The sequence below is a fragment of the Melozone crissalis genome, unplaced genomic scaffold, assembly GCF_028551555.1.
Source record: "Melozone crissalis strain CALT ecotype California unplaced genomic scaffold, PUWL_Pcris_2 ptg000027l_1, whole genome shotgun sequence".
NCBI lineage: Eukaryota > Metazoa > Chordata > Aves > Passeriformes > Passerellidae > Melozone > Melozone crissalis.
The window spans coordinates 14,708,613-14,732,802 of record NW_026535805.1 but is presented as its reverse complement, the minus strand read 5'-3'; the positions used below and the strand labels follow the sequence as shown (position 1 = coordinate 14,732,802).

The 24,190-nt window shown below is 34.8% G+C and overlaps 1 protein-coding gene across 8 annotated transcripts in view; it reads left to right on the top strand.

Moving 5' to 3' along the window:
- Positions 1–24,190, top strand: part of CEP170 (centrosomal protein 170) — a 95,928-nt gene that overhangs the window by 43,978 nt on the left and 27,760 nt on the right. For 7 of the 8 annotated variants that reach the window (XM_054279160.1, XM_054279164.1, XM_054279159.1 and 4 more), the window contains exons 8-11: positions 983–1,459; positions 4,038–4,681; positions 17,388–17,537; positions 23,486–23,612. In XM_054279160.1, coding sequence (XP_054135135.1) covers positions 983–1,459; positions 4,038–4,681; positions 17,388–17,537; positions 23,486–23,612 — 1,398 coding nt within the window. The remainder of the gene's footprint in view (positions 1–982; positions 1,460–4,037; positions 4,682–17,387; positions 17,538–23,485; positions 23,613–24,190) is intronic. The other variant, XM_054279161.1, reaches the window with a different exon arrangement.

The window sequence follows — 24,190 nt, the reverse complement described above, 5'->3', positions numbered from 1 at the left end:
TTCAGAACTACTCAGAATTCTTTTGCTGGAACCTAAGCTGCCGTTGCTACTAAGGTCTCAAGCTTCTGTTTCTTTTAGCACATTCTGCACCAGGTGTTTTGGCTGACTTAGCAGTTGATAAAATGCAATCAGAAGTTTTGTTTTCTTAAAGGCACATTGGGATCTGCTGCAACCACATGAAGCTTTAGCCTTCATTTAGGTTGTACAGTGGAACTTGGAATTACTACCCTGTGCTTTTTATACTTTCTGCTTTTTTTAGCCAGTGAGAGCGTGGCTTCCTAACATTCTGCATGCTTCCAGCTATTGTTCCTTTTTCTGTTCATCTATATGCTATGGCAACAAGTAAAATAAGAAGACATGACAATAGGATTTAGCTTGATTCTTTGGTTTTATCTTCTGTAGAAACATAAAGTCTTTGAATTCCAAAACACTTTCCAGTTCTTAGCAGTGTTTAACTTTTCAATCCAGAATTAATGTTTATCTTGCATTAATGTGTGAATTGTTTTTCTGAAGAATTTGGCCAAACAAAATTAGGCTTAGGCTTTCTGTCTACTGCAGGAGATGGCAGATCATTAAAATTTGTTTTGGGAGCACCCTGATTTGATGTTTTTTCTGGTAGGTGGGAATTGTGATAATGATCATCTCAACAAATTTGCCATTGTGATTTACCTGTTTTCCATGTTCAAATAACTCATCTGACCTTTACATCTAAAAATATTTTGCATGCACTTTGACAAATTTTAAGTGAGCTTTTTGCCACTTTATATTTCTCTGAAGCTGAAGTTCAAACCACCTTTTCATTAATATTTCCTATATGTAATTCTGGAACTATTTTTCCAGAACTGTGGTGCTCGATCTACTTCACAATCTTACTGTTTATTCCAGAAATTACTCAAGTGGCCTCTACAGGATTTCAGAAACTTCTTGAAGAGCCTGAAGTTCCCAAGTATTGTGAAATCTGTTTTTTTTTTTTTCCTAATAGGATGCAGCACAGATGCCAAGCAATCTGAGGAGCAATCTGCATCTGCAAATGAAGAACTTTATCCTTTCTGCAGGGAGCCCAGTTATTTTGAAATCCCTACTAAAGAATGCCAGCAAGCTTCACAGGTAGCAGAGAGCGCTATTCACGAAATTCCCACAAAAGATACCCAAAGCCCCCACGCAGCAGCTTCAGGGCACGCTTCCTTTACCATTGAATTTGATGACAACACTCCAGGAAAAGTAAAGATCAAGGATCATGTGACAAAGTTCACGTCGGAGCAGCGCCACAAGTCGAAGAAGCCTTCCTCCTGCAGCGGGCAGGACCTGCCGGGGCTGCAGACGGTGATGATGGCAGCCGAGAGCAAAGTGGCCGATTGGCTCGCGCAGAACAATCCTCCGAGAATGATATGGGAGCCCACGGAGGAGGACTCCAAAAGTATCAAGAGTGATGTTCCAGTGTACCTGAAGAGGCTGAAAGGTAAAGTGAATAGTTGCAGCTATGCTTAGCTCTGAAAGCAGCAATTCCTCGCCAGCATGCAGTCAGAGGATCCCTGAGCCCACTTGGAGTTCAGATCAAATCACAGATACTCTGCACATGTGCAAGGAACTGGGCTGGGAAGCTGTATTGCTGAATTAAGTCTTGCAAAGAGCATAAGAAACCAAACGCTGAATCATTTTACAATCTATGCTAATTGGAGGTGTTCTAGTGTGGCTGAAAACATCGGGTACTTAAACACTGATCTTGAAAAAGAAAAGGAAAAAATCCAACATTTAGTTAAACTTTATATATCTCACTTTTTCTCATGAAGTACTTTAAAAACATGGATTGCTTTTTAGAATCAAAGCTCTGAAGTTCAATTTATGCTTTTAGCAACTCTTTCAATAGCATATCTTCTGTGATTATTTGTATGTTCTAAGAAAATCATTTATAGCAAAGAATACATCATATACTCATTCTGCTTATATGGGTCATGTTTGGTGGAGTCCAGTTGCAGTCAGGAATCAGACATAAAGCAAGCACTTCAATTTTTATACTCACCTTATATTCATATGAGTGCTGCTGTTGAATGGAGTTCCAGGTGATCATACATGCTAATTTATTGCAGACAGTGACATTTCAAATGAAATTAAATAAAATGTTACACACAACAAGTGCACCTTCTCTTGAGTGTCACTTAATGGAATAGAGAAGCAGACAGTCTTGATGTTCAGATGAAGAGTCCAGTACCATTCAAACTTGCATAAGGAAAATTTCTGGTGAACTTTTTCAAGTCTCTCTTTTTTTCCATTTTTAATTTCAGCTGCATAACCCTACAATTCTCATTTTCCTTGGCTCTGCAACATGATCATGTCTAGTTTGTAAACCAGCTGGGACTGGGTACAGCATTCTTTGCCTTATTGATCAAAAGTCTGCTTTTTAAGGTTGTCCCTTTCAAATTAAGCTAAAAATAAAATTCTGAAAGCAGAATTAGATTAACGTGCTGACATAAAAATAATAGTATATTATTTCTTCCAGTGTAAATCACATTCTTTGGCCTTCATGTAAATGTATTATATTCATGAATATTCTTATAAATACTAGCTGTGACACTTTGATAAATAGAATGGGCTTTGTTTATAAGCCTTTTCCTGACAGAAACGCCACAAAGTCTGATTAATTTTCATCGGAAAGAGGTGTAAGTTATGGGATGCATATGGCCATAATAAATATCTGAATTTTGTAGTCTTCTATGGCCTGTTTGTATTCTCAGTCATTAGTTTTATTTTTAGATAGTAAATATACCTAGGTGCTTTGAAAGTTTGATTTTTTTTAGAAAACTCAAAGCTTTTTTTTCTCCTCAGCTTTTTCTTATAGCATTCTGTACTGAAGTCCCACTGCTAAATTAGACTATATCACTTTCACTGTGATGTTGGTACTGCTTTATTATTATTTGGAAACGTATGAATAATCACAGAATTTTTATAGGCATTATTCTAACAAGTAGAAAACAGGAATGTAAGTTGGGATTTCAGCTGTGTCTTCAGTGGTGTTAGTCTGATAAGTAAGATCAGCCAATATGTAATTACTGTTTAACTGAATAGTAGCTGCATATCCTAACTATTTAAATGAGAAAACCTTAAAGAAGCTGACCTCTTGAGAATCAAAAATACAGAAATTGGACATTATATATATGTGTAAAAGCAGAATTGGATCTAAAAGAGTTCAGAGAGGATGAAAGTGTTCCTTCCCAACTACTGAGCTAAAACTTAGGAGCATTGACACTTTGATTGTACATGAGGTTGCTTTGTCTTAAATACACTTACTATGTGTAAGTATCCAGCCTTCATACATTTTCAGGTATCATTGCAAAGTACATCTTTAGGTGTATGTATGATTTATGAAATATGTAATCCTTATTCATAGATCTCAGAGTAGTTCATGGAATGAATAAGTAATAACAACCATTTTACTTGCACACATCAGATGCTGAGTGGAGTGAATTATGGAAAAACTCATTGTTCTTATTGGAAAAATAATAAAGAATTCAATCCAAGTTTAAGTAGACATTTCTCATGATAAACTGTTGTAAATGTGAGAGGAATCCAGCAATATGAACTGTGACTCTCTTTCCACTGTCAGAAGGACTTCATTAAGGTTTTCTTTTTCCCTCTTAACCCTGCCTGGAATGTGTCAGGAGTCATTTGTAATCAACTGGCTCTCTAACAATTCTGATACAATTCAAAAACATGCTATAGTACAGCTGGTAAAATACTGGCTTTTGTATGTCACTGGTAAGTATTCACAGATGAGAATATTGGAGAAAGGATACTTCAAATGCACTGCTGTTACTGATCAGCTTTGAAAATGTTTCCTTGTTTGACTTGTAGCAAGTTGATTGCATTTCCAGGAACTGTACCAAATTTGCAGAGCCAGGTCTATAAGCTATTGGAGTTTAAACAGAAATCCACTTTGAAATAATTTCCTTCCTAGTTTGCTGCTTGGCTTTTTTGGTAGATGTAATGTTGTGGTCTTTCTTTGTTTCACTGTGCTATATATTGTTTTGCTTTGCTTGTAGGGAATAAGCATGATGATGGCACACAAAGTGATTCAGAAAATATTGGTGCACACCGGCACTACAGTAAGCGGGCAGCACTTGAAGAACACTTAAGGCATCATCATACAGAGCTGAAAAAGTCACACCAGAAAGTCCATTCCACAGAAAAGCAGCAAGAGCAAGCTGGTTTGAGTCAGACTGCCTTTATGATTGAGTTTTTTGATGAAGACCATCCTCGTAAGAGACGTTCTTACTCTTTTTCTCAGAATGTAGGAGCTCTGTGCCCAGAATCTCCATCTCCGACATCTCACGCACGAGCTGAAAGAGTGAAACCTGCATCAGGAGAGAAAGTCCCTTCACCTGTGCAAGCCAGCACATCGCACCACAGAGCAGTACATGGTGTTCATGCCAAACTTCTAAACCAGAAATCAGAAGAACCCTCTGCTGCGTTGCCTGCCTTACAAGCTGCGTTGTTAAGGAGTTCAGGAAGCCTTGGCCATAGGCCTACTCAGAACCAGGAGATGGACAAAAAGTTGAAAAGCCAACATATTTCTGCTGCTACTGAAAAGGACAATGAGGATGACCAGAGTGACAAAGGTACTTACACTATTGAGTTGGAAAATCCCAATCCTGAAGAAGTGGAAGCCCGCAAAATGATTGACAAGGTGAGAAACCTGAAATGCATTCTGATCTTAAAAGTGTTGTTGGATGTGTGGGCGGCTCTCTATCCCTTCAGTTCTGCTTATTAATGCTTATTAAAACTGCTGCAATAACACAAGTTTTTAAACCTGTCTATAATGTTGAAATATAAAATGTTGTAAGAGCAGCAGCAGGCATTTGACTAAACATTATTCCTTCTTGCATACTGCTGTTGTCTACAAGCTTGGTAGTTTTAATGTGTTTCCAAAAGATTTCAGTACCAGGCACCAAAAATCATTTACCCATAAAAATACCAGGCACCAAAAAATCATGTAACTGGTACTTTTTTCAGGATGGTTTGTGTTCTTGTGGAAGTACCCACTTGTTCTTGAAAACCTCTTGTTTCTAGTTTTCATAACATAAATTGGTTCCATCCAAATTATTATATAGATATAGATTGCAACCGTTTTCTATACTTATTAAAAAAGTATATTCAGTAACAGTAACTGAATTTCAGTGTCAACTGTAAAGAGTAAGTATGAAAATGCTTTGATTTTCCAAAAGTGTTCATATGATAGCAGTGTAAATTTCCTAGTTTGCTTATTGGTAACCATAGAAATATCAATAACAATACAAATTGTATTTGCAGTTTAAAAACTGTATTAAATAACTATTCTTTGGATTCAACAGGAAAATATGGGTAGCAGAAGGCTATGTCTAATAATTTTGCTTAACATGACTTGAAATGGACTTTTTCTGCTTTTGTTGTGTTTTCCTAGATAATATATCATTGTAGAATGCCTGCATCCAATTCTAGGCTAGGGTTTTGCAAATTTACAGTAAATTCATTGTTTAGAATTACCTAAGGATTCATTTGCATGTCTAAAACTTTTCAGAGCTAAACAAATACATTCATACATTTAGAATTCATCTTGGTTAGTGTTGAAAACTGTGTTTTGCAAGACAAGCTAGCTTCACTTGTTTGATTTTGTAAAAAAAATCTAAAGTAGTGGGGAAATGGAACATTGCATTATAGATTATTTTCTTTTAAAAAAGGTGTTTATGGAGCATTTGGAGACAGGGATTAAAGTGAAGGGTGTCACCTTCAATGAAATAATAAAGATAATAGTTTCACCTCTTTGGATTCTGAAAAGGAAAGTTTTTACTTCTTTGAATCAATGTTCAAAAGACAACTGGGAACTAAAAGCATTCCAAATGAAGCAACTAAATATTAAAGAACTACAAATTTCTACATTTATTCTTAAATTATAAATCTTCAACTAAATAGCATCAGAAAATTTGTAAGTCAAGTTTTAGCTAAATCTAGTAGTTCAACAGGGCTGTTTTGGAAAGCATGCCAAGTAATAACATTTAAAGATAGACAATTTATGTACTTGATAAAAATGTTATTACTGCCTAATGTTATAATCAGAGAATATGCTGAGTTGGAAGGGACCCATTAGGATCATTGAGTCAAACTCTCAGCCCTACACAGGTCATTCCAAGAATCACACCCTGTGATTCTGAGAGAGTTAATAAAATTCCGACTTTTTTGTGGCCTTCAGTACCCGTTCAGATTATCTAAAGTCAGTTTTTTGTTTGAACCAAATATCTCCTGTTAAAGGACAGATTCAGGAAGAGGAAGTGAATGGAAGCCTTAAGAATGATAGTAAAGTATTGCTTCATAATCTTAGTGTTATATAAAAGCTTTTGGGTATCATAAATTTCCTTTACTGCTAACTTTAAAGGTGTCACCACTACATATTAAAGATTTACTATGAAGTAAAGCAGAGATATTTTCTCTTCAAGGTCTTCTGAATCATTTCACTTAGTATCTGTGTTGAAATCTTATGAACACTATATTTTACACCCAGTTCAAAGAGCCCTGCTCTGCAATTCTTACTTGATTTGGTAATATGAAGTAGTATGATACTATTTCTATGAAGTGCAGAAAAACAGCCAATGAAGAAAATCTAAACCAAATGGAAGCCAAAATTTTTGTCCTCCAGCTGAGCTCAGCTTTGCTTCCTTCCTATTTTAAATTGCTAATGCTTTGGATAATCTTACTTGGCCAAAGGGGGATAAGTGAGGTATAAGGCAAGGACTTTGTAAGCCTGTTGACTCCTGTGCTTCTTTATTGAGGATTTAAGAGAATTATTGGTATACATCTTATCAATTATTTCAGTATAACCACTTTTTCATTGTTGGCAAGTCAGTCCTTTTTCTGAGTAGTTACTATGCCTGCTCAACTGAGTCATTTAAGGGTGTCTCTTGGGTCCAAACTTTAATTGAAATTCAGGAGTTTACTTTGCTAGGATTGGGATGAAAGTGCACTATGAATAGCAAGGATCACTTTCTAAAACATTTGCACAAATAATGCATTCTTCTGAGTAGCAATTTACATTAGAATGGTGCTAAAATCTGTGTGTGGTTTACCTGAAAAATGTTCAATGGAATAAAGTAATTCTGTATTTGGATATTTTCTCCCTTTTATTGGAGAAAAGGATGAGAATGACCAAAATATCCAAAGATTACTCCCAAGTGTGACTCATTCTTAGCCTTAGCCTTATTTTTCTCTGGAAAGAAACATAAGAGCAAACCACAATTGCAAGAATAGTATTAACTTGTAAAAAATCAAGGTGAGATTATTCATGCTTCTTTACATTAAGAATCCAAGAGAAACATGCAGGAAGTCAAAGTTAAAATTCTCAGAAAAAAAATTGAAAACACCCATCTCTCACTGTAATTCTAAGAAAAGGGGAGTACAAATCTTAATGCTGAGCTGTATTACTTCCTTCAAAAGTACTGTTTTTGCTTAGTGTAGCCTTTTGGTAAAGATTGAAGGAAATAGTCTCAAGAAGAATAGATGCTTGTGTGAAATTATTTTTAAAAGCCAGAAACTATGTTGTCCTGCTTATTCAGCATCTTTATTTCATTTAGATTGCTAAGGATCCAGTTCTTCCTCTGGTGCTTTTCAGCCTCTAAGAAAAACGTATTGTCACTATAGCAGAAAAGGAGCAGAATAGCAAATGACAGAACCTTTATTTCTCAACCATTTTAAAGCCTGACTTTTGAGAATAGAACGTGAGAAAAATGCATTATCAGAAAGAAAGAGGAAAATATGTCATAAGTAACAGACAAAAGCTTTTCAATTTCAATTCTTTTCCCTAACAGAGAGAGGTAATCACATATCTGCAGTCATGACTGTCTTGGGGTGAATGTCTTCTACTTACCTAAAATGCAAGTTTTCAAATATATTATTGCTTGTGTCTTATACAACTTTCAAAGATTTTTTTAAAAGATTTATTTTAAGGTTAAAAAGTACAGTACATATGCACATAGTTTTCAATTGTAAGTGTTAAAAGAAGATGCAAGTTGATATTTAGTTGTGTCTTAATATTCTTTATGAATACAGAGTACTTGAAAAATAACACTAAACTTTGCTTCCTGAATGTCCTTTCATTAGTCAACGTTATTTCTGCCTCCAGGCGTTCAAATGTCACTTAAATTCATAGAGCAGTATGAATTGGTTAGTAGGCTAAGGTATAGAAAATATATTAATAACAGGAGAAAATAGATGATAGATTGCTTTTTATACTTGTAGAGCTCTTTTTTGAATTGCCACTGAGAGCAATATCATCAATGTGGTAAGAAAGCAAGCTGCTCTTGTATGCCATAAAGTCCACCTTGGACATATGTGTCGTAAAATATCCTCCACTCAAATAGCATCAGAAGGACACAACTTTTTTCTAGCAGAATAATGGTCTTATTGTTGCAGCTAACAGCTAAGTACAAAATGAAAGAAATTCAGGATCTTGATTTAATTTAGAACATGTTTTCAGTGTTTAGTTTTCCATATAAAATACATGAGTAAATGGGGCACAGTTGTAGGATTTGTTTTTCCTCTACTTCAGCCTTTATGCTCTTTAGAGGGATTCAGTGCTTTCTTCTGTTAACACTTAGCAATTGCTTTCTTTTTATCTCTGAGTTGTAAATTTTCTATCCATTTTATGTTTTTTAAATGAATCAATCTATTAGAAGAAAGTTGTTCTCAGAAGTCATATCACATTAAAAAATCTTCATAGGCCATAGAAAAGGTAAGTCTGCCAGTGGATGAAAGAATTTAAAATGATGCTTCTGCAGTTCATCTTCCTTTTTTGTAGATATAAAGAGACCAAATTATCATGCTAATGACTTTCTTTTTTCAATAAAGCAAAGTACTGCCAGTAATAAATATTAATAAATGAATGTGCAAATAATTCTGCATGTGTTTGGAATATTAAATACTTTGAGGCTATTGCAGTAAATAAAAAGCAACTCAATGGGGGGTTTTGCGAGTTCTTTGGGGGTTTTCTTCAGGGCTCTTTTTCTGTTTGTTTTGTGTAGGGTTTTTTGTTGTCTTTCTTCTTCAGCCAGTTTCATTTTAGGGTATTTAAAAATTGAAATATTTTATAAAACTTACTATAGCAGATGTAAGCTCTTCTATACATGTGTGGGGAGGGATGGAATAGAATTGAGGCTATATGAGGGTTTCAAGTCCTGTCAGATAACCAGGAAATCTGGGATGTTACAGCAGTTCATATGCATATGGAAACATTTGGCTTTGGTCCCCAGATTTTTTTGGCTTTGGTCCCCAAAATTTTGATCCCAAATTTTTTTACTTGATTTATGTTATTTTAATTTACATTTCCTTAAAGATAATTGATTTTTTCATCAGCGTATAAATTTAGATCGCAAATTCAACTGATTCATACTGATTTCCAAACAGAAGACTTGAAAAAATGTATCAAAATCAAACCTCAATCCATCCTGCCACCTTCAGAAAGGCTTACTGTGACCATGTAATGATTTTGTTTTCAGTGCAAGATCCATACTCTAGATGTTTTAAAGTCTTTATTTATGTAGATAGACGGGCCCTAACAGTAATGATCTTGTTTCTAATATGCAGTCTACCACCTTGAATTTTATTTTATTACATACTGTGCCATGAGTGTACATAAAATCCTACTCTCAATCTTGAGAGAGATTCTTCTTTCCTCTTTAAAATTTTAAATTTTGGAATAGTAATTATGGAGGGAAAACTGTATAGGTGTTCACTGTAGACAGCACATTTTCCAATTTTATTTTCTGGATCTTTCTGCTCATGATGATAGTTATTTGTTTGGTTTCTTTTTTTTTTTTTTTTTTTTGAGTATGGATATGAATGAGAATCTGTTCTGAAAGATGATTGTTATAAAATGGAATTTCCATATTCTTTTTACACCCAGGGCATATCTGTTATAGCACATTGTAATATTGGCTAACATGAATTTAAAGTAGTATTTACTTTTGAATGATTTATTGTTGTGTCTTTAAGTGTTCATAAATGTTGTATACCAGATCTTGTCTTCTCTCTTGCAAATGTTAGAAATCTTTCAGTCAGCTTGCAGATTGTTATTGTTATAATTCCTCTGGTTATGGAATTAACATACATGTTATAGAACTGCTCTCAGAAATTTTTTCAGTATTGTAAGGGGAAAAACTACCTGGAAAGAATCAGTGGGTAGAGAGAAAGTTAAGAGAAAAAAAAAATCTCAGTATGTTTCAATGACTCTTTAAGGAACTGAGGTAGATGTATCTATTTTCAGAAAATCACTTTCAGGTCTCCTTTCTCTTCACACTCTCTGGGTTTAATTGCTTTTACCATTGCTTCAGCAGTTTCTTTGAGAGAAATGCTTTGAGCCCTACAGAGTGTCTTGTTTGCAGAATGACTATTTTATGAGTACAGTGCTGAAAAAGCAACACACCACTTGAAGCCTATCCAATCATCTGAGCTTATAAATTTTGCCAAGAGTTCAGAGGATGTTTGTGACCTTTTCTTTTTATAAGGAAAGGAGTTTTACAGTCTCTAAACTTGTTGCTTCATTTTTAATTTGGAATCCTAAAGAAAATGAATTCTTCACAGTGGCAAACAGGGACAAAATATGTATGCATGTAAATATGTAACTGGTGTCTGCTAAGAGGAAGCTCTTAGACTTGGCATGTTGATCCTTTTCATTTGCTTATGTGGCTTTTTTTATACCAGAGCATCTTGCATCTGATTCTATAACTTGCACATAGAGTTAAAATGACGTAAAGAGCTTCTGTGAAAATCCTGGCTATTCATGAGACATTCCCTGCACAGAACACAGTCTGTTTGCCTGGAAAGGCCAGGATAACTGCCAAGAACAAGCAAAAACTATTAAAATGAAACTCCTCAGAAGCAGCTTGGTTAAACACAGTTCATGTAGTAGCTAAACACAAAAAGAGCTGAGACATTGTACTCTTATCTCACTTTGTGAAAGATGAGAAAAAATGTTTGCCTTTTGTCTTTTCTCTATGATCAATAACTGACTTTTAAGGACCAATTTGCTGTGTGATATGAATGCCTGAACCACCTTCTGTGAAAGAATTGTCAGGACCTCAGTCTGAGCACCAAATGCAGCGTTACCAAGATGATCTGAATCCTCTTCCATTTCCTTGCTCTCTGGAGTCCTCTTTTGCCATCAATCAGTCATACTCTGAGTGTGGTTTATTTACAATTTCTTCTTTCTTAGTACACCCAAACTGTGCTCAAATCTGAAATCCTGCTTGTATTTGCAAAATCATACTTATTCCTTTTTTTCAATATATTTGGTTTTTGCTGGTCTGACTTTATCCGTTTACAGCTCAGTTTCGGAAACCTACTTTTGTCTTCTGTCACAAACAAATATGCTCATCTTCCTTTCTCCTAAAAGGTTATGAAACACAATTGCTATCATAATTTACATTCCCATCACTTTACAATGACAAATACCCTATTTCAGATTAAATAATTTGTTCCTTATTAATGTTGGCATGATCCTTCTTTAATGCCCTGTACAGTGTAGACCCTTATTCCTTACCATTGCTCTGCTTTGTTTTTATTTTTTTTAACTGTTCATCTTTGAATTCCTTTGTGTCTTTCTTGTCATTGGGTTTCATTCTGTTCCTTTTATACAGATTGCCTAACTGAAATTAATAGCATTCAAATTATGATATTTTTAAAATATGTTTCTAAATTATGTCCCTGACTGTTGTTAGGATCTAAAAGAATAGCAAAAGAGTTATTGAAATAATTTTACTTTTCTAATATCATCATTAATGAATAGGAATTGCAGCTAGAATTCTTAATATTTCTTTGTTGGTTTTCTGTTTATTGATGCTATTGATAATTACTATATATCCTTTTCATTAAGACTTCAGCAGTAAGATTACTGGGGAAATTTTGTAAACTAAAAATTTTAAAACTAGATAGGATTCTTCAGATTTCCCCATTCTAATATACCTAATTGCTGTCAAACTGATGGAACATATCTACTAGAAGTCTCAAATTACACTTTTTTCTGTTCATATCAGTATCTTCAGTAATGATTTGGATGAGCAACGAGCTCTGTGCTCATTATGTACTGAGTAATTATTGTATTGTAGAACTGCAGTGTGATCTTCTTACAACATGAAACAGTTTAAAGGTAAAGCAAGTAAGAAGTCCAGATATTATGAACTTGGCAAAACATCTAAATGAGATACAACTGGAAAAAGTTTTTTTCTTAGTCAAGAGCTTTCAGGTTTATAAAAAGCACATAGGAGGAACATCAGGTGAGGTTTGTGGGTGTGGGGGAGGGGGTTAGCAAACCATTGTCTTCCTTCTTATTCAGAAAAAATGGTTCCTGATGCCATTTGTGACCAGTTTTTATTTTAATTTCTTGAAAGTATTGCATATATTGAGGAAGAATATTGACTTCTATGGTTTTAAAGAATCATCTTGATAGTTAATTCTAAAGACATTGCGTTCATCCCTAGTATCTGTGCTGTAAAAAAATATTAATTCCCTGCTTTGGGACAGGAACAGGGAAAGTTAACAAGACCAATTCCTGATCACTAAAGCTAACTTATGTTAGAGCTGTGTTGCAGCTATGGTGATGAACAGGTGAACTCTGAGTCATGAGCTGTTGTCACAGGGAAGTGTATATGACCTGCCAAAAGAGAGTACTCTGCTTTCTGCAAAATTAGCCCTTGCCAAAGAGACCAAGGCACAGTCTCAGACTTGGTCCTGTAACTCACGCTGTCTCCCAAAATGTGCCAGTACCTTGCGCAAGATTTGCATCTTGCTTTTATTGTGTTAGATAGATTTTGTTAATTCTTGGATTTGGTTGGATAAAGAATTTTAACAATTACTGGTTAATACAGATGAGGTTATAGTCTCAGAATATTGGAAAAAGTGTTGCTCCTATAAAGGGATTAAATTTGTGAATACCCTCATTAAGTTACAATTTTTTTTTGCCATTAGTTAGTGCATATTTTCCTTCTGTATTTTTCAGGACAAGTTTGCATTCTAGCAAGCAACAAGATAATGCTTTGAGACTTGTTATAGTTTTAGCCTGCTGTTTCGGCCCTTTGTTACTGGGTGAACTGCAGAATGTAAATGGATTATCCTAGGGGATCTTTGGAGGAGTTACTTCACTGCTTTGAAATGGAAAAGTATGTACCAGGAGTTCACCTTATCCCTCCTGCTCTGAAATACTTGGGGCTTTCTCAAAGCTTTGCTTTAGGAGACCTGACATGCTAAGCCAGGGTGCCCAGGACTTTATCCATTTGAATCTTCATGCCCTACATGGGCAGAGACTAGGCAAGCTTGCTTGACTGTCCTCAGAGTGGAAAAACTTTTCTTCATACCCTGTCTCATCTGACATGAGTTGTCCCTTGTCCCCCTGCAGTGTAGCACTGTGGAGAGCCTGGCTGTCTTCTTGTTATGTTCCCCATTGTACTGGGAGGCTGCTGTTAGGCAGCCCCAAAGCCTTCCCCTCTCCAAAGTGATCAAATCCAGCTTCCCCAGACTCTCCCGACAGGTGAAATGCTCGAGTCTTTGCCATCTTGGTGGCCCCTGCTGAGCTACCTAGTTAGTACAGTGTCTCTCCTGTATCACCTGTTGATCCATTTGCTTAAGGAGCCAGCTGGAATGCAGGTTAAACAAAATTGCATCAGGAATATTTTATAGACTGGTCTGGACACTCTACAGCACATCGTCATTCCCATGCCTTTAGAATGTCCTGATTCAATGGAAATTGCTTCATGCTTCATAACAATAAAGTAGTTATTTTTAAACACGACCCCCACAGTTTATACACCATGTTTGTGTCTGTTCTACATTACAGCCGTGTGGCATAGACCCTGCAAGAACACCATGAAATGGTGCAGATTGGTGGGGTGTCGAGATTTTTCTCTGTCAGTCAACTTCCAGGATTTCTGTGAAAATTTTCATCCTGGATTTTGTTCTGTAACTTCATGAAACTTGAAGCAACCAGGATGGAACAATGTAATCTTCCTGCGAAAATATAATTTCAGAAAAATAAATAATAGGACAGAGCAGGGCAAAAACCTTAGCTTTCCAGAATGATTGCTTATAGGAAGCAGATATCTTAGAAATACCCTTTTCCATTAGTTTCAGTTTTAAATTACACCTGTTAAAAAAATGCATTAGTATTGTTTTTTTAATATTTCTAGGATATGTAATTGTTATTAATATTTTTTAAATTCTTTTTACATTACTCCTTATTCCCCAGGTTCTCTCAAAAAAATGCAAGATCAGAGTCTTGTGAAAGTCCCTGTTGTTTACAGTACTATTGAAAAAGGATAAATTATTGAGGAAACTTATTTTGCATTTACACCTGTGTGGTGGATATGTGTGATTTGTGGTGGTTAGTCACATACATGGAATACACAGAATTATTTTACCTCCTAATCAAAAATAAAGGCTTGCTTCTCATTTTTCAAACAGCCTGATATGTCCAAATCTGTATTGTTTGTATATTGATTGCAGAACCTGGCTTCATCTTTTTCTTCCCCATAACTCAGTTAATCAAAATGTATTTCTTAGTTGCTTCTGAAAAATACAAGCTTTATAGAAAGAAACTTCAGTCTTTCTGTCTAAATAGATGAGAGATGCAGCAATTTGTGTCATCAGCATTTCCTCAGAATTCTCTAGGTTTGATTAAGTCATCTCCTAGACCTTCCTTAAATGATTTTGTAATCATGAAAGTATTTAAAGAGAAGAAACATCTAAAGAATTGGAAGCCTTGAAAAATGTAATCTAGTCTTTGCAGGAAGATAAAGTCTCTATCCATTCATGCTTCGGTCACAACAGCTCACTGTTTGCATGCATACCATATTGTATCAGCCCAGAAAGTACAAATTGCATTTTCTAGATGGTGGAGAGATGATTTCCAGCAGAAGCATTCAGGTTATTCCATGGCTGTTTCTGTTGAGGGTATATTCTCATTATTTGATAAATGGAATATTTGGATTGGTCAAACCTGAAATTGTGATTGTATTGCTTTTCTGCAGGTGTGTGACAGGTCTGTAAGTAATAATCTACATTTTGTCAAATACTTGAGTTATTTTACCTTGTGAATAGTTTTAGTATTTAAATTCTTAATTATGTATTAGTAGCAATTTTTTAAGAGTTTTTTTATATATCACAAGTCTGAAATTTAGTCTTTGGGCTACATCACACATACATGCATCTCCTCTTTCTTGTGAGAAGAGGGGCCTTGTAGTTGTATAGCAGTGGATCTTAGGCCAGGTGCATCCACAATGCAAATGTAGAATGACATTGTAGTATGAAAATATACTTTTATTGAAGAAGATGTTTTACTTTTCTTTCTAATAATACTGTCCCCAAATATTTTGCTTATCTCTTCTGATATCCCTACTGTATAGAGAGAAGGAACATTAGGAGTGCTAATACTTGGATCTTAGTGATATTCATATTACCTTTCACAGAAAAAAATAGGCAATATTCAAATTTGGTTTTGCAATAATTTCAGTAATACAAGAATAACAAAATTTGCTTAAACATGAGTTCAGTACTAGAAAAGGTAAGACTGAAAGTGTTATTTCTGATACAGTAAAGGAATTTGACATGGTAAATGAATGTGCTGTCAGATAAAAGGAAGCAATTTATAGCAGCAGTTTGCTACTGAAGTCTAAATTAGATATGGATGTGTGGAATTCATATTTTCCTTCTGGTGCTTATGTGATAATACCCGAATTTAATTTCGTTTAAAAGAACATATAAAATTCTGTAATCAATGAAAGGATGATACACAAAGAAAAAAGTCTCTGCAGAATAGTGATATATTCAAAGAAAGGTGTCAGTGGACGGTAACTGGTTTCTATCTTCAAAAATTGGCACAACTGTACAAATCAAAAGTATATTATGAAAGCAAAAATTTAAGTTTTAACATTTTATTTTTATAAAAATAAAACAAATGTTTTGTAAATGCTGTTAAGCAACTTCTAATCCAGAGACTCTAGATATAAATTGAAAATTTGTGAAGCACTGCCTGAATTTTAAGGCTTTTCTCATGAGAGCAAAAAACATGTCCAGAGCATTTGAGAAAATTTCCTCAGGTCTTAGTGTAATAATGCTGTAGCCAGGTCTTCCTGTAGTTAGCATAAGGAGTTGAATGTCAGTTGAATATTATTTTTTCCTTTGTCTGCTTCTCAGAAGCTGACAACATTATGGTTTGTGGCCATCTAGTGGTGAATCCATTTTGAAAACACTAACCTTGTTCAGAATTGTAATAAACCAGTCCTCTGGCTTTGCTGTGCAAAACTGAATTACAGTACACTTTTGGAGAAAAAAGAATTCAGTACACCTTTTCCTATTCTGCACTAGTAGTGTTTGTTGCAGGAGGATAACATCTTGAAGATGACAGAACAATTTTTGATGTTAACTGTTAATTTTTGGCAACCAGTTTGAATGTGTGTGGGAGGTTCATTTTATTCTGTAATTTGTTAATATCTAAGTCTCTAGTAGTAAAGTAGTGATTTCATTTCTTACACAGAAATTTGAAAATTTTATTAATTAGATGTTTCCAAGATACAAATATTTTCTAAAATGTATTTGATTATACATCAATTCTGAAAGCAATTCACATTCCCTGTTTCTATCACTCATGAGAAATTTGACAAACAGTATGGTGGTTCTCCTGCTAAAGTTCTTATTATTAACTGCCTTAGTAATAATGTTTCTCTAGTATTTTTTTTGGAGCATTGTTTTTAAAATGTCATGGGAAAATTATCCTGGCTTGAGCAGAGAGATTAATAAAAGCATCATTAGGAAATAGAGCAATAAAAGAACTATGCCAAGTCACATCTTGGATGAGGTGAGTCTACATGATTCATGAGACCTGGTGGAGTTTTAATATCTGAGAAATCTCCAACAGCTGAAAAGCTGAAATTTTGTTTGTATTAGAGAAATAATTCAATATGCATATTAATTACAAATGCAAGAATTTATATTTCTTATTCTCATTAGATAATAGCAAAAATCTGAAAATTTGGTGGTTATAGTTATTGGGTTTTTTCCTTAATTGGTAAAATGGGTTCTGCAATGATTTCACTTTTATCTTTTGTTCCTTTCATCAAAGTGTCATTTTTTCATATCTGACCATTCCAACTAGCAGTTCTTTGAATTTTCACAATGTTGACATAGACTTCCACATTTTTTAATAATTGTTGTAGATTCTTCTTCTGTTTAATTTGTAAATTGCACTGAGGTGACAGATGAGCATAATACAATAAAACCTATTTATACTCACTATCCAGCATGTCACCATCCATCCATTAACATTGAACATTGTATCAGGATGGTATTGGGTTAATGAATGTAATGGTTTGTTTCATTTTCAGGTATTTGGAGTGGATGGCAGCCAGGATTATAATAGGCCTGTTATCAACGAGAACCAGAAAGATTTAGTAAAAGATTGGGCTATAAATTCTGCTACAGTAGTGCTGGAAGAAAAAAGACCACTGAGTACAACTGGATTTCTTGACACAGAGGTAGAATTTAATTTTTGACGGTCTTCTTTTTTCTTCCACTAAAAGAGAGCACTAAGAACCGACCAGTAAGTGTTAAACAGGAAACAAAATCTTGCCTGGAAAAGATGAACTCAGATCTATAAGTAATCTATTTCTCCTATGCCTTTATTGCATCATCAAAGCTTCTCTGTCAGAGGCAGGCATAATTCAGTGTGGAGGTGTTTTAAAACTTGGCTACCTTTCTACATGCACTGACACAAGTGTATTGGAAATGTAGCAGAAGTTTCTTTGCCACAACATAATTTTGCACAGTATATTCTTCATGTAAGTTCTTCAGCAGAACTGAGCAAAAGCTGGTTATGTTTTATAGCCCAAAGCAAGTAACGATTTTAAAATTCAGAAATAAGATGTGTGCACTTAATGCATGATACAAACTGATCTAGGAAAAAAATGGTGGATAGTACTTTTCAGATTTTTTTCTCTGAAGCCAGAGGACTTTAGGTTTTTACATTCATGATTTAAGTTCTCCAATGAGGTGCCACTCATGACAAGTCACTTACATGATTCAGACACAGTATAACTTAATCAGTTGGTGAAAGAATAAACAGAGGAAAATGCCTGTATTTATATGTGACTTAAAATATGCACACAATATATTGGTCATATTTCATATTGAAAACTTGGGAGGCATTCTGCTATCGTTGTGATAGATAACTAGCTTGAAATGTGTCTGGGACAGAACAGGATCACAGTGGAGTGGAATCAACTGGCAACTGTAAAGAAGCACATAACACTTATGTCTAATTCCTTGGCAAACTGTTTCTGAAGTATCGTCCTGTAATTTATAAAACTTTATAGATAAGCAATTTTTTGGAAGATATTAAGAGCTTTAAGTGTGCCTGCCATGCAAATACATTGATTTTAGTATCTGTTTCTTTTACAGGTGTGTTTTCTCATGGTTGTATTTTAGCTACTGTGAAGCCACAGTCACTGTGCCTAGACTAGTACCTTTACCTGGTTTCTCTAAGGCACTTCAAGTGAAGCATTGCCACACAGCATAGGCATATCCCATGGAAGGTTTTTCACCTTGCTTCTTTGCACAAATCTATAACCATATTCTTTCTCTCTCCTATTTTCATGCCTTTTGCAGCACTCAGATCTTTTTTGCCTTGTCAGTTTTAAAGTGTATTGATATTTTTTCACTTTTATAATTAAATAAGCAGAAGAAGAATGTATGATTTGTTTATTAACATAATTGGTCTTTTCAGGTGTCAACTTTGTGAATAAAAGGTTTTGTTTTTAGAAGACTGAGACTACTTCTGCAATCATACAGCAGATCTAAGAAACCTTCTGGCAGTGATATACTAAAACTCACTTTGATTTAGGTGGAAATTACAAGAATTATGCTGCTTTATTACTGTGACTGCTTTACTGCATTAAAAGGTCTTTATATAGAGGGAGAGAATAAGTTATTACCATAATTTTAAATATTACAAGGCATGATGATAGGGTAAAGAAATGAAAATTATTCGGTAAGTCAAGGAGCAAACTGACATTAGCAATGTGGATAGAGCAAGGATTAGTGTAAGAAGAGTTGAGGACAGATGAAGATGGAAGAAAGCTTACTAGGGAAAGTTAAAAGTAGATGTTGGTTGATAGATATGTAGAAGTACAAGAGGAGCTAGTTCAGAAAATTAGAAGTGTCTTATAGGGAAATAATGGGAAAACAATAATGAGGATAACTACTGAGAGAAGATTGTTACATTTAAAGTGTTATTAGCAAAACTTGCACTCTGTTTAGTCAGTAGGAAGGGGAGAGGCAAATGTGTTTGATTTGTAAAGTTTGTGGGTTATGTTCTCATACACAAACTTTTCTGCTTGTAGGTTTTGGAAGACTTACTGCATTACTGAGCTGCAGATCATAAGTTTATAAACCTTATTGAAGGTCTTGGCTAAAGTAGTAACATCAGGGTAGCTCAGTGTTCCAGTTCTGCATCCACTCAGATTGTGGGTGGAACTTACTCCAGCTGCCCATCACAGTTATTCCTGAACATGATCAGCAGAATGAGGTGAATTCAGAACATGATTGACATAGAAAAAGCAAAGAATAAAAATCTAAGATATTTCTATTCAAATAAAATGGAAAAGGTGTCCTGGGAAATTGTGAGGATTTTATAGAAATAGTTTACAGAATCACAGAATAGTTAGGGTTGGAGGACACCTCTGGAGACCATGCAGTCCAGCACTGCTACCACGGCAGGACAGCATCATCTAGAGTCACTTCAGGGGTAGAAAGCTTATTCTAAACTTAAATATCTTAGCTTTACAGGGGTTGTGAAGCATCATTAATAAAATGCTTGGAAATGCTGTACTTGTTCAAGAAGTTTTCAACTTTTTCTTTGATACAACAGTCTTTAAATACTTTGGAGTAGTGTATTTCATAAATAAAGTAAAATGCAGAGTGAGTGTCTTGACACAGTTGAAGTGAACCTGAATACACTGGTTCTTGCCTTTTCAGTGATTACATATAGGCAATGAAAATATTAAATCCATCTATTCAAAATATTTAAATGTTTTTATTTTCTACATTATAAGCTGCCACTTGCCAACCAAGGTAAGTGTGATTAAAGAAAAAAATGAAGTAAATGGAGAACAAAGAGAATATTATTGTTGTTGTTGTTGTTCTTATTATCTGTTCTTACCTGTGAGTTTGGTTAATAAAAATACTGCAGGCATTTGGGCTATGACCAACTTCCAACTTCCATTTAATTTCCAGTGGTCAGTTGTCTGTGCTAAACATGGTTCTTGAATAATGCTTTATCAGCATTGTGTTTGGTGTGCTTCAGTTTTTTGGTTGGTTTGGGGTTTGTTTGGGGATTTGGTTTTTTGGGGTTTTTTTGTAAGACAAAAGTTTAGAAACCTGGTTCTTCATCTGTAGAGTCCTCAATGCCATTAACTACAATGTTCTGTTGCTGTTTTGAATGCCTACTTATGTCTTTCCCACTGAAGATCAGAAAAATAATACTACTGACATTCTGAATATTGAATTTCATTCATGTAAATATTTGCTATATTGCTTCTTAAAAGTGGAGAATTTAGAGGCTGTATTTCTTTTTGTTTGTCCTCTCAAATTACTCCAACTTTCTGTCTTGTAAAGCAATCCATTTAGTTTGAAGTTTGATACTTACTTTTTTTGAACTTGGATGCTATACTGGAATGTAGGCTGATGTATCACCAATATCACAGGGCTGTGAAAAGGCAAATAGGACCTTTGAATACGCAGGAAATGCTTTACCAGCAGAAAAGGGCAGTGTTATCACCATGGTGAAGCTTCCCCTGTAATAATAGCACTGGAACTGTTAACATTCTTGGTTGAGAAGGGTGGATACGAGTCTAGAGAAGGTACAGAGTTACTCAGATTGTAACAGGAATGGAGATTCACCTTACAAGAACAGATCAGTGCTGTTCAGTTAGTCTGGCAAAGTAACAGCTGAGATGGATGCAATTGCTGGGTTTTCATGTATAAATGCAGTAACTGTAATAGAAGAGAAAAAGAACTGTTAAAGATAGGTGTCAGTGTTGTTCCAGGAATAACTTGAAGACATTGGCTCTAAATAAGTCAGGTATGGAAATGTGTAAAAAGATCGTCACCCCAGAGGCATATGGTTCTGAAGCAGGTACAGTGAGAAGAACTGCTGTCAAGGCAGCAATTTATGAAAAGAATAAATAATATGATTCTTACAACTTGAACTGTCTCGAGTTATGTGTCTGAAAAGACATATAATTTTTAATTATTTTATTCACATTATTGAAATTTATTAAAAAAAAAAAGTTAATCTGCTCTGAAATGCCCAGAGCTGGACATGCTTTTAGGTGTAATGTGTGTGTGCTGTGGATTTTTTTCAGATGTGGAGCCTGAAGCCCTAAATCTTCAGGCTGAACAATAAGCCCACAGAAATCCATTGTTACATTTTCGAAAGATTTCTTACTCCTACTGAAAGATTTTTACTCACTTTGTATGTGAGATAACCATAAGAGAAAGCAGATTTAACACAAAGGTAAAAGGCTGGTATCTTGTAGATAAACCCAGTTTTTCTGAAATACTAGGAAATTGCTTTTGGTACTCAAGAGAAGATTTGGAGCATTGTATACTTGAGAGCCTGTAAGATGCCAATTGATATGGGTTGTAGGAAGAACATTAGGATATCTGAACATGACTTTTTAGATATGTGTATTATAAACCTTACACCTTCTGGATGTGCATAAACTACTATGAAAAGAAAGGGCATCTTTTTGTTATTGTTTATGCTTCTATACACAGAGAACTGGCAAAGCACACATTTACATTCCCTGCTATGTAGAAACCATTTTTTGGCAGTGTAATTACAAAAGAAAATAATTTATCGTGTTGTTTTGTGGCAGTTAGTCTGCAAAATCTTAGTATGTTTCTCCATAGTGAAGTAAAATTCAGATTTCTGGCACATATCTGTATCTCGGAAATTGGTCAGGTGGTACAGAAGGAACTAGTTGAAATTTTCTGTTGCAAAGATGATTGGGACATCTATCATCTTTGGATTTGGCTATAGTTAGTTGTTTTATTAGATAGAAGTTCACTAGTACAGATAGTAAAAGAGAGATTAGTGATAGGATTAGATTTTGGTAGTTGCATTAATGCAGTGTGTTTGTTGTAATATCCTTACTGGCACCCCGCATTGTCTTCAGAAATGCCCATAAATAACAAAAACACTGAATTGCCTTCCTTTGCTATTGTTATACTTGAATTTTATAGCATTTTGATTTTAAAAAATTAATTCAAAATATGGGAATTTGTATAATCATTCAAAAAATTACCTGCTGCATCTCTGATTTACCACATCCACGATATTCTGGAAGAGATTCATGATGTTGCACTCACTTGCATTAGCAGGAGAATTTCAAGACTGTAAATTCAAGCTTTTCAAATGTCTGAGTAACTTTTAATTTGAAAGAAGTCATATAGTAGGTGACATTGTTCACCATTCTAGTTCTGCTAAATAAATTTTATAGAATGTATGGTGTTGTTTCCTGGTCAAAGACTAGAATCCAAGAGTTGTCAGGCATTAGGCAGAAATCAGTGTTTTGAGTAGAAATGCAAAGATTTGAAGGGCTGGTGATGTTTTTTGGAGATGTAAGCAAGAGAGACTGCTAAGATATTTGATAGGACAATAACATTGTACTATAATTAAAAATCAGATTTTGAAAAAAGGATGCTTTAGTAACACAAGTAGATGATTAAATTCTTGCTTTTCTTACATTTTAAAAATTTTCAAGATTTCAAAAGGCATAACATCAAGAAACCAAATTATTTTCCTTTCTGGTTTAGGTGCAAAGAAATTGTAAAATACTGATGACATTGACTTCATTGTTATGCAGTAGGATGGTTTAGAACTAATCTTTGCTTCTTTTTTTGTTTAGGCTAAACAAATAATCTGAGCTTCCTTTCCTTTCCATCATAAGTTATTACTCTTTCAGTCCTTAAGGTAGTCTTTCTGTAATGAAGTAAATACAATATTCCATCTGGACAAGAGGGTCTTCTAAACCGGTAAAATGTCACTTTCTTGTCTTCCTGAAGCACATTTTTTGATTTTTTAACACACCCCTGCATCCCATGTACTTTTTCTGCACTTCTGAGCTGAGGGTTGAAATAACCTGATCTTAGAACTGGCACATGTTCTGATACATTTTATATAGGTTCTGGTGTTTCAAAGTTCACTGCACTAGGAACTGTTGTTTATATGGTACTGATTCAGCAGCTTTGTAGATTTTGTTTATTGTTTGCCATTCTAAAATTTACTGAGGTAAACTATTTTTTTCAACTTCCTCCAGGAAAATAGTGTCTGACCTATCTATTCAGGAAAAACCTGGAGAGATGACATGCTTTTTTATCAAACAGTTATAATTTTTCTTCTGCTGTTTTTTTTCTTTCTTAGGAAGGCTCTGCTAACCCTGGAAGTAAACGTTGGGTGTCACAGTGGGCCAGTTTGGCTGCTAATCACACACGTCATGACCAAGATGACTTGAGATTGGAGTCCTCTGTGCCTGCTCCATTAGAAAATGGTATTAAAAACTGTTCTTATTGTCATAATTTATGCTGAAAAATCTGTGAAAGGGAGAAAAGAATGATTGAGTGCTGCACTTAATCACTTTTTTAGTCCTAATGCCTCAATTTCACGTGAGATTCTTCTGTTTCATTGAGTAGAAGCAGCATAAAAACAAGCTCAGCAGTAGTGGTGCCTGCATGGCAGTTGAATGCCAGTATTACACTGAATGGTACTAAAACAGGAGAGTTTATAAACTGTTCAATATTAGAGAAACTTTCATTTAAATACAGTTTGGGTTGGTCTGCATAGTATGTTTCTTTCCTTGCATCTTTCTTAGCCTAAATTGGACTTCATGGTAATGATTATTAAACAGTCCAACCTGAGACACTTCAGCTGAAGCATAGCATCCTTTCCTTATCTGGGAAATACAGAAGACCTTTGATATTTCTTGAAAAACCCAGAAACTTTCTCTTTAGCAATGAGCAACCTTATCTCCCTTTCTTGTGAGTGCCAGATGTTCAGGGCATGTCTCTCCATAGTTTAATTATTCACATTTGTGATTTTGAAATGGTTTATTCTTTAATATCTATAAAT